The following is a 10,503-nucleotide window of genomic DNA, read 5'->3' on the forward strand; positions in this document are numbered from 1 at the left end:
GAAAGATCTACAATTTAAAAAATATTTTTTAAAAATTCCATTTGTTTTGAGGCAGGGTCTCACTTTAGCTCCAGCTGACCTGGAACTTGCTGTGTAGACCAGGCTGGCCTTGATTTAACAGAGATTGCTCTGCCTCTTGAGTGCTGGGATTAAAGGTGTGTACCAGCATGCCTGACTTAAAAATTACTTTTAATTTTGTATATGTGTGTATATTAGCATTTGAGTAAAGGTGCCGGAGGAAGCCAGAGGCATCAGATTCCTTGAAGCTGTGGTTATAGGCAACTGTGAACTTCCTAATGTGGTTGCTGGGAACTGAACTCTGGTCCTTTGCAAGAGCTGTACACACTCTTAACTGCTGAGTCATCTCTCTAACCCAGATCTACAACTTTTAAAACTCTTAGAAGTATGCATAGGTGCAAAACTTCATGACACCAGATTTGACAGTAAGTTCTTAGACATGACACCAAAAATTCTGCCAACAACAAAAAACCCCAAACAAAACAACAAAAAAAATGGATCTCTCAAATTAAAAGCTCTTGTACACCAGTGGACACTATCAGTAGAGTGAAGCACAACACACAAAATATATCTGATTGAGATTGATGACTGGGGTTCCTAGTTCTTCCCTTATAGTGACCTTTTTTGTTTTTATGTGCAATTTTCAGTTTTATATGGGTTGGGTAGCAAAATCACAAGCTTTTCTCATTTAGTGCTACTATATACCAGCCACTATGGCAAGTAATCGCAAAAGCAGTAAGAAAAGCCAGGACTCTAAGAGAGTTTGGTGTCTAGAAGGTAGAAATAAGACCTTCTACAAAACATAGGCAGTGTTAAGCGTCACCATGACAAATCTGGATGCTGTAAAAGGATTTTAGTAGCATATCTTGGAAGGGGAGCTCTATATGAACAGTTTTATAGAGCAGGTGAACAGATGAAAGGCAGGCAGTCAGCAAGTAGAAGATGTTGAGTGATACAAGAACAGCTAACTTTGAATTTTTCATGGGGAAGAGTCTGAAAGTCTGAAGGTCTAGTCTGTTGACAGCAGAACCAGGATTCTAGAAGATACAATGAGATAATAGATTTGGTAGGGGAAGAACAGAGCATAGGAAATACGAACAAATACAAAAATTTTCAAAAGGCAATGTTAACATGCTTCCAGCTCATACTTTTCAGCTCCATGTAGTAGCCCTTTGAGACTGTTTCCAATAATAGATGATAATCAGCTATCCTTGTTTGCTTTTATCCTGTGATTTTTTTTCTGCATATACCATCATTTGCTTAATAACTTGGGCAACTGGACATTGTTCTGTTGTGGCTTAGTCTATGACGTCAAACCTCTCATAGCAGATCACATGGTGGGTTAGCTCTCACTTCCTATGAATGTTCTGTGCATATTGAAAATGGTACTAGAAATTGTAATTTAATATGTGTGATTTTAATTCTGTATTCAATGTCTTTGTGTATGTGTAGGTTAAATGTATCTTTAGAATACAGTATGAAGAAGTCTTATATATTCAAAGACCTATTGAAGAAGACAGAAGAAAATTTTTTCAAGAACTGATTCTCAGTCAGGCATCAATGGCACCACCACGAAGGAAACATACAGGTAAATTCCCAAAGCTTTTAAGAAAAAAGACAGCATAGAGTTAAGAAATTAAAGGGAAAAAATTTTTCTATGAGGACAGTTTGTCAGATTCTATTTATTTTTGAATAGATGAACACATGCAATTGTTTGCATTATATAAGTATGTATACATTTATGTGTGGAAACCCACTTGTGCCATAGCATAAATGTAGAGTTGATTCTCTCCACCATGTGGGTTCTGAGGTTCGAATTCAGGTCACCAGACTTGGTGGCAAGCACATTTTACACACTGAGCTATCTTGCGAGTCTAGATGAACATGTGTAAAAATGACCATTGTGTTACCAATGATTAAAGATGAGAAATTATGTCCCTGTTAAAATTTTTATTAAGTGTGACTTTCCATCACTACAATTCAGATCTGGTAGATTTGTATTCTGCAGCTCCAAAAACAAAGGAAAAAGTTATAGTTCAGCTCTATTTCAATTACTTAGAGTATCCAGGGCTTGAACTGGTGTGTTGTAAATACTGGATGCTACTGATTACTTTGTGGACCTGTATAGATTTGGTTCACAATTTTACCATCATGATGTCTTCATGACTGTGGGAGAGGAAGATGACTGGTTACATTTTATCTGTAGTCAGGAAGCAGAGAGTGATGAATGCTGGTGTAGTTTGCTTCCTCTTCCTCGGGCTCAGTCCAAGGAATGATGACGCCCACATTCAAGGTGGGTCTTCTGTCCTCAGTTACACCTCTCTGGAAGCTTCCTCTTAGACATGCCCAGAGGTGTGTCTCTTAGGTGATTCCAAATCCAATTTAGTTGACAGTGAAGATTAACCATCAAAGCTTGTTAGAACTTTGCTTTTTCTGATTTACTTGCTATTTTTCAAATGTTTATTTGGCACCTGTTATGTGGTACTTGAAAATCTGTCATAATCTTGTTTTAAGCATTATATTTTTTTCTTGGACTTGGACTCAACATTAAGAAAAACTCAAAATTTGTTGGGTTTTGGCTCCTTGGCTTAAGGAAGGACTATAGTCTAACACATTGAAGATTTCTTTTCCTACCATTAAAGGTGCATAAAGGATAAGGTCCTGTTGTTTAATCTTTCAACCTCTACTGGAAAATAAGGTTTTGTTAAAATAATTCAAGCCTTTATCTCCTTGTTGGTTGTGTTTGTTTGTTTGTTTTTTAAAAATGCAGTATTTGGGGGGCTGGAGAGATGGCTCAGCAGTTAAGGGCACTGACTGATCTTGCAGAGGACCAGGGTTCGATTCCCAGCACCCATATTGTGGCTAACAACCATCCATAACTCCAGTTCTGGGGGAATCTGACCTCTGTGGGCATTGCATGACATGGGTGCACTTATACACATGCAGGCAATATACTCATACACATAAAATAAAAATAAATAAAATTTAAAAAATGTAATATTTGTATCTTTGAAATTTCATGTATGCATATAATATACTGGGGTTTGCTGGCCAGCTATTTTAGACAGTATGTGAGCTTCAGATTCGTGAGAGATCCTGTCTCAAAAAATAAGGTGGAAGGGCTGGAGAGATGGCTCAGTGGTTAAGAGCACTGACTGATCTTGCAGAGGACCTGGGTTCAAGTCCTAGCACCTACATGGCAGCTAACAGCTGTTCATAACTCCAATTCTTGGAAATCCAACGTCTTCTGACCTCCGTGGGCATTACATGACACGGGTGCACTTACCTACATGCAGGCAATACATGCATACACATAAAATAAAAATAATAAAATTTGGCAATATACATACACATAAAATAAAAATAAATAAAATTTAAAAAATGTAATATTTGTATCTTTGAAATTTCATGTATGCATATAATATATTTTGATAGTATTCACCCCCACCCCTTCCTCCTAAACCCTCCCAGGTCCAGCCCCTGCCCTCTCCCTCCCTCCCTCCCCTTGTTCTACATTTCTTATATTTGCTCTTATAGAATATTAAATATTTTCCCATTCCTGTCAAGTTCTTCTGTTTCTATGAATTTCTACTAGTTTTATTTTTTACTGTTTATATTATATTACCAGTATATCAAATGCTTTACCTTGAAAATAGTTTATTTTACTCTTACCTACTCTTAGCTAATTTATATTTTAATCCCATAGGTCTGAAATTGATTAATTAGTTTTCTGAAACAAGCACTCATCTGTAGTCCAGGCTGATTTTGAACTTGTGATCCCTCTGCCTCAGCCCTTTAAATGCTGAGATTGTAGGTGTAAACCGCCACTCCTGGCTTGAATTCTCTGTTTATGAATAGTCTAACTTTTCCTTTCTGTTTTCCAGTTTTTATTTATTATTTGTGTGTATGATGGACAATTTTGTGGAGTTGGTTCTCTCCTTCTACCTGTCTTGTGGGTTCTGGAGATCATCACTGAGCTCATTGGAGCTGCATGGCAAGCACTTTACCCACTGAGCTCTCTCACTGGCCCTCGTAAAGGTTTTTTGGATAGGGTCTCACTATGTAGCCCAGGCTGGTCTTAAACTCTGGATCCTCCTACTGTACAGTCCAAGTGGTGGGGTATATACATATGCCACCACTCCTGGCATATTAACCCTTCTGAGTTGTTTCTGATGACTTTCATTTTCATCTTAAAGGCTGTTGAGAAATCAGTGAAAATACTTAGCATTTTTGTCCCAAGCTTTAGTATGATGTCAGGAAAATCATGCAAGCACTCACATATATACATAAAATAAATCTTTTTTAAAAAGATTCTTTTCACAATATCTACTTTTGGGGACTGGAGAGATGGCCCAGTGGTTGAGTTCTTGCTATACAACATGAAGACTGGAGTTCAGAATCCCAGCACCCATGTAACTTCAGCATTAAGTGGAGGGAGGGAGAATGGGGTTAGAGACAGAAGGATCACTGGGGCTTGCTGGCTACTGTTCAGCATAGCTGAAAAACTACAGGCTCAGTGAGAAACCATGTCTTCAAAGGAATAAGGTAGAGAGTGATGGAGGAGGACACACAGTGCTTCCTGCGGCCTACATGCATGTGCATTAGTGTGCACCTGCACAAACTTAAGCATACACATCACACACACACACACACACACACACACACACACACACACACACACAATTTCTACTTTTTTCTTCTATCTGTGTAGATGTTATTCACTATCCATACTTGAGGCACTCAGAATATAAGAGGTAGAATTCTTTGAGGTATAGGGGTCCTGTAAGTTACTTCATTTTTGTTTCCATTTGAAATTTTGCTTACTGGATTTCATGGTTCATGTATACTTGTAACTTTTCTTTAAAGAATGCTTTGTTTTTATTTTATGTATATGAGTGTTTTACTTGCATGTATATAAGCGCACCACGTGTGAAGTACTTAGAGAGGCTAGAAGAGGGCATTGGATCCCCTGGAACTGGAGTTGTGAACATTTGTGAGCTCCCATGTGGGTTCTGGGAACTGAACCCAGGTCCTCTGCAAGAGCAGCTAGTGTTCCTAACCAATGAGCCATCTCTCCAGCCCCTTGAAGAATATTTTGAGCTAATGCCAGAACTCTCATCAAGATCCTGGCTCAGCATTCTAGAATCTTACATTTTCTTCTCTTTTCTTAGCTCTGTGTGCTATGGAAGTGCTTCCACTTGCACTGCCTTCTCCTCCTCGTCAGTTATCAGAATCAGAGAAAAATCGGATGGAAGACCAGGAGGAAAATACTTTAAGAGAGTTGCGGTTGTTTCTCAGGGATGTAACCAAGAGGCTGGCCACAGATAAACGATTTAACATCTTCAGCAAACCGGTGGATATTGAAGAGGTCTTGTTTCAGTAGTGTGCAAACAGTGAAGTTGAACTGGCTAAAAAAAAAAAAAATTCACATCTTTTTTGGAAGGAAAAAAAAGCAAAGGCATGGATGAATATTCCCCTAGCCTATAAAATTTCGATCCATGTGATAACTGCCAATGTCATCAGCAAACATATGGTGACTTTTGAATGAAATTAGTAACCAATTTGTACTTATATTCTTAATTATTATTGATCTTTGTGATCACCTATTCTTCAATTTGAGGAGGATTAAAATTTACTTTTATGGAATGTCCATACTAGACTATTTTTATTCCAGGATAAATCCTGCTCCTAAAAGTATACTGGTGTTAACCAGTTAATGCATGTTTTGGCATTTCTTAAATTATTTGTACCTTGTCAAAGAGATGGCTAAAACCTCTGAACTTTCTTAGTTTTTCTTATTTTGGCAATGTCTGTTTTTAAAGATGGTGTTTAAAGTTAAGTGCATCCCATGTTTTCCTCTCCAAATATTTTCTCTACTCCCAGTGGAAAATTTCTTACTTTGTATGTGATTGTTTCATGTGTTTGTGGGAACTTGGTTTGTGATGATGTGAGAAGGAATTTTCCATTTGGAATCTACTATAATGCTGTCAATTAAAAGCAATTTTTATCCTGGGATAATATAGTGTGAATGAGCATAATATAATCTTTACTGGCCCTCTTCTTAGAGTTCAGACTCCATGTTTGAGCAGCTTTGGTGTTTTCAGTTTTCTTTCCTTTTTTTTTTTTTTTGTCATTTAAGAAAATTTGAATTATAAAATGATTCAAAGTTCAGTGTTGCGTCCTAATTGTGAAATCTGTGTTTTTGGACCTGAGCAGATTCCTTTGGAAGCATTACATCATCTGTGACTGGGAAGAATGAGTATTACATTTTTCCCTCCAGCAAGTCTGAAAATATTTATTTTCTTCTTTTTTGGAATAAAAGGGACCATCAAAAATTTTATTTGATTGTTTATTACAGTTGGTAATTTTTCCCATTTAGTACTTTAAAAAAGCGTGTAAGGTCATTATCACTTTGCCAGTGTTAAAATTGAGGAAGTTGGCAGGTGGCATAGCCAAGATTGGAGAAGTTTTATAAAAACCTAAAGCCCATTCAAAGCCCATTGTCTTGGGTTTTTGTTGTTGTTTTCTTTTCCTTTTTTGAAATGGAGTCTCACTATGCAGTCCTAGGTAGCCTTGAACTCACATACCACCATGCCCAAAAGCCCACAGTCTTCCATCCTTCACATCATAGCTACTTTCTCCCTTTTTAAAGCAGAATAGCAAGACATGGAAGACATACTTGATACAGCTTTTAGTTTTTTGTTCTGCCTGCTGAACTACATTCCAACCCTGGAGATTATCTTAAACAAACAAACAAACAAACAGAAGTAAATAAATAAATAAGCCATTCCTTCTGTATATATTTGGAATCTGACACTCCTTAAAGGATAAGCCAGTCTGCTGCTGAGAGTGAGCTAGTTTTCCTTTTGCTTGTAACCTTTTTCTTCCCAAAAGTAAAAGATTGGTAGATTTCAGTTGTCATCTATTTGTAAGACAAAAGCTTTGTGAATCTTGGTAAGGAAATGGAAGGGGTGGAAATGTTAACTAAGGTTTAGGTAAGAATTTTAATTGAGTGTTAATGTTCCTCTTCTCTTTGTCAGGTTCCTTCTGGGTTTGCTCTTTAAAGTACATGGAAGACTAGAAAAGGGAAAACAAGATGATACTTAGCCTAAAACAAAAGCATACATTCAAATAATGACTTTGAAGTATCTAAAAACTATCATTCTAAAGTCAATTACAGAATAAGAAAACTTTAGAAAACAAATATTAAATTAAAAATTAAGCATACGTGCTAAAATTTCATACTTTTAATTCATAAAGCTCTAAAGTGTTTTTTTCTGTTTATAAATGTTCTTTCTGTTTCCATTTTATGCACCAGAGCTAGAACCAAGAGTACTAGAGTACTACAGTGATTAAGAGTGCCCACTGCTCCTGCAGAGGACCCCACTTCATTTCCAAGAACCTATATCAGCCAGCTCACAGTTGCATGTAATTCCAGCCCCAGGGGGATCTGAAACTATTAGCCTCTTAGTCTTCTTTACTTATGTGCACATACCTCACTCCTACCCCCATACACATTATTTAAAATACTAAAACAAATACTTAAAAAAAAGAATCCACTGGTAACTGCTACCTGCATTGAGGAGATCAATTGGCTGAAAACTTCTAGAGCTGCAAAATAAATTGATACACACAGTATCACACCTAATGAATATGTGATCTTAAATTTAAAAAAACACTTCAAATTACATGTCTTTATGTGTAAACTTAAAATCATGGCATCTTTGTCATCTGAAAAAAGCCTCACTTTCAGAGAACAGAAATTACCCTAGTCCCAGAAATTGGTCCAGAACTAGTTTTAGTGGTCATTGCTGAAACTACTTTTATATCATGCCTCATTACTTGAGGTTTACACTTGAGAAAGCAATAAGCATATGGGTTGCTAGTCCTTTCTTACTGGTTCAGATATATAAAACATGAGGCTGGAGAGATGGCTCAATGGTTGAGTACTGTCTGCCCTTACAGGGGACCCAGGTTCGATTGGCTAACAACTGTTATTAACTTCATTTCCAGAGGATCTGACACCCTCTTTTAACCTCCTTGGGCCTTGCATGACACAGGTACACTTACGCACATGCAAGCAGTACACTCATACACGTAAAGTAAGAATAATAAATAAAAATTTTAAAAAGATATATAAAACGTAAAATTCATTATATAAATCATGGCTCAATGTCTTCCTATAGATTTATTTGTACTCGCAGACAAGTCCAGCAAACCTTTTACTGTTTATAAAAACAGCACTCAGTTTTGTTCTTTAAGACTCAAAAAATTCTTGTAATGACTCCAAAGGAGTAGAAAATACTTTCCATGAAATGAAATCGCCTTATAAAGAAAAAAGAAAATTGTTGTAAAGTTTTAAAAAGACTTACAAGAAGAACTTTTCTATTAATATGAAAAGTCTGTGCTTTTTGTTTTCCTTTGCTTTTTTCCTTTTCTTTACATGGTAACACTTAATGATGCTTACTGAGTGCTTCTTACCCATACAGTCTCTTTTCAGATAAGCCCAAAGGCTTAAAAAACAAAAACCCCAAACCTGACAATTGGTTTCAGATTTCCATGAAGCTTTTCATGGAAAGTATGTCAGATAGTAACTTAGTAGTAAGTAGCATTGTCATTTTACTTTTATGTAATTATTAACTATTTAGATTTAAATTTTAAACACTTGTTTTTGATTTGTGCTTTTATAGACTACATCAGTTATATTAAAAACCAGACACAATTTTCATTAAAATGTCCTATTTGCTTTAGGTTTCAGATTATCTTGAAGTAATCAAAGAACCAATGGATTTATCAACTGTAATAACTAAAATTGATAAACATAATTATCTGACGGCTAAAGATTTCCTGCAAGATATTGACCTCATCTGTAGCAATGCTTTAGAATATAATCCAGATAAGGACCCTGGAGGTAAGAACACTTAGGGCAAGGTTCATTTTGATAATTAAAATCGTTTTCCGATTTCAGTGTTAAACCATGCCTGTTTTAGATTGATAAATCAGTGTGTTTAGAAACTTTGAAGAAGTCATTTACTTGAAAGTAATACACTTAAATTCTAGGCACTGTGTTTATGTCCAGGGTTTAGTCTCTCCATTTACCTTTTAATTTTTATACTTAGATTCTAATTTTGTTTAGATTGATGGAAAATTGAGCTAATGAGAATTTATCTTACAACTTATGTATTTAAATTTTTAAATTTATTTTATATGTATGAGTGTTTTGCTTGCATGTATGTAACTGTACTCATGTCATACAGTGCCCATGGAAGCCAGAAGAAGGATTCAGATCCCCTGGAACTGTAGTTACAGATGTTGTTAGCTGCAGTGTGGGTGCTAGGAATTGTAATCAGTGCAAGAGCAGCCAGTGCTCTTACCATTGAGCCATCTCTCCAGCCCCTTATTTGTTTATTTAGTGTTGATACACAAGGATTTTGAGTTTGTAGGAACTTGGGACAGGATAAGTTTGTATAGCAAACTTCTTTTTTTATTTTTGGATTTTTTGAGACAGGCTCTCCTTGTAGCTCCAGCAAACTCACTGTGTAGACCAGGCTAGCGTTGAACTCAGAGACATCTGCCTGCCTCTTGCTTCCCAAGTGCTGGGATTAAAAGCATGTACCACCATGCCTGGCTATATCAAACTTCTCCTGTAGAATATTACCTATTCTGTAGGTTGAGGATATTTTTGTATAATTTTATTATTTTGTTTTTAATTCCATCTGATACTTCCAGAGGTATCTAACCATTTGAAAGTGATATGACAGACATTGTCACCTATGAATGTGTTAGACTGCTGTCATAGCTACCTGGGAACCATGCAACCTGTGAGGCTGCATTCTGAACATGCTTGTTAGTCTGTAATTTCAATTCTTTTGATTTCCCTCCAAGGAAGATCACTAAGAACATACCTGTAGTTCAACAAGATGAGTTTATTGTAAGCAGGAATGATTTTTATAAAAAGGAAGAATGTATGTCATGAGGAATCATATAGGATTTGATCCTATGTTAAATAATTTTAGGGAAAGTGTAAGAAAGTAGGACTTAGCAGTAAATTGGATGTTGTTAAGAGTGGGATAATTTTGTGATGAGTTACTTTTGAGAACCTAGAAATCGGGGGCTGGAGAGATGTTTCAGAGGTTAAGAGCACTGACTGCTCTTGCAGAGGACCCAGGTTTGATTCCCAGCACCTACATGGTAGCTAACAATCATTGGAACTCCAGTTCTAGGGGATCTGACACTGTCTTCTGACCTCAGTGGGCATTGCATGACACAGTTGCATTTGTACACATGCAGGCAATACACATACACATACAAATAAAATAATAAAATATTTTTTAAAAAAAGAATAGAAGCTAGGCGTGGTGATGCATGCCTTTAATCCCAGCACTTGGGAGGCAGAGGCAGGCGGATCTCTGTGAGTTCAAGGCCAGCCTGGTCTACATAGTGAGTTCCAGGACAGCTGGGGCCATAGGGAGACCCTGTCTCAAA

At 36.7% G+C, this 10,503-nt stretch overlaps 1 protein-coding gene across 2 annotated transcripts in view; it reads left to right on the plus strand.

Moving 5' to 3' along the window:
- The window catches only part of Atad2b (ATPase family AAA domain containing 2B), a 163,464-nt gene that overhangs the window by 115,608 nt on the left and 37,353 nt on the right, over positions 1-10,503 (plus strand). Inside the window, exons 20-22 of one of the 2 annotated variants that reach the window (XM_017802216.2) lie at positions 1,471-1,606; positions 5,190-5,386; positions 8,770-8,929. In XM_017802216.2, coding sequence (XP_017657705.1) covers positions 1,471-1,606; positions 5,190-5,386; positions 8,770-8,929 — 493 coding nt within the window. The remainder of the gene's footprint in view (positions 1-1,470; positions 1,607-5,189; positions 5,387-8,769; positions 8,930-10,503) is intronic. The other variant, XM_008848859.3, reaches the window with a different exon arrangement.

Source organism: Nannospalax galili, unplaced genomic scaffold (genome assembly GCF_000622305.1).
Source record: "Nannospalax galili isolate Female #2095 unplaced genomic scaffold, S.galili_v1.0 scaffold1191, whole genome shotgun sequence".
In the NCBI taxonomy this organism is placed as follows: Eukaryota; Metazoa; Chordata; class Mammalia; order Rodentia; family Spalacidae; genus Nannospalax; species Nannospalax galili.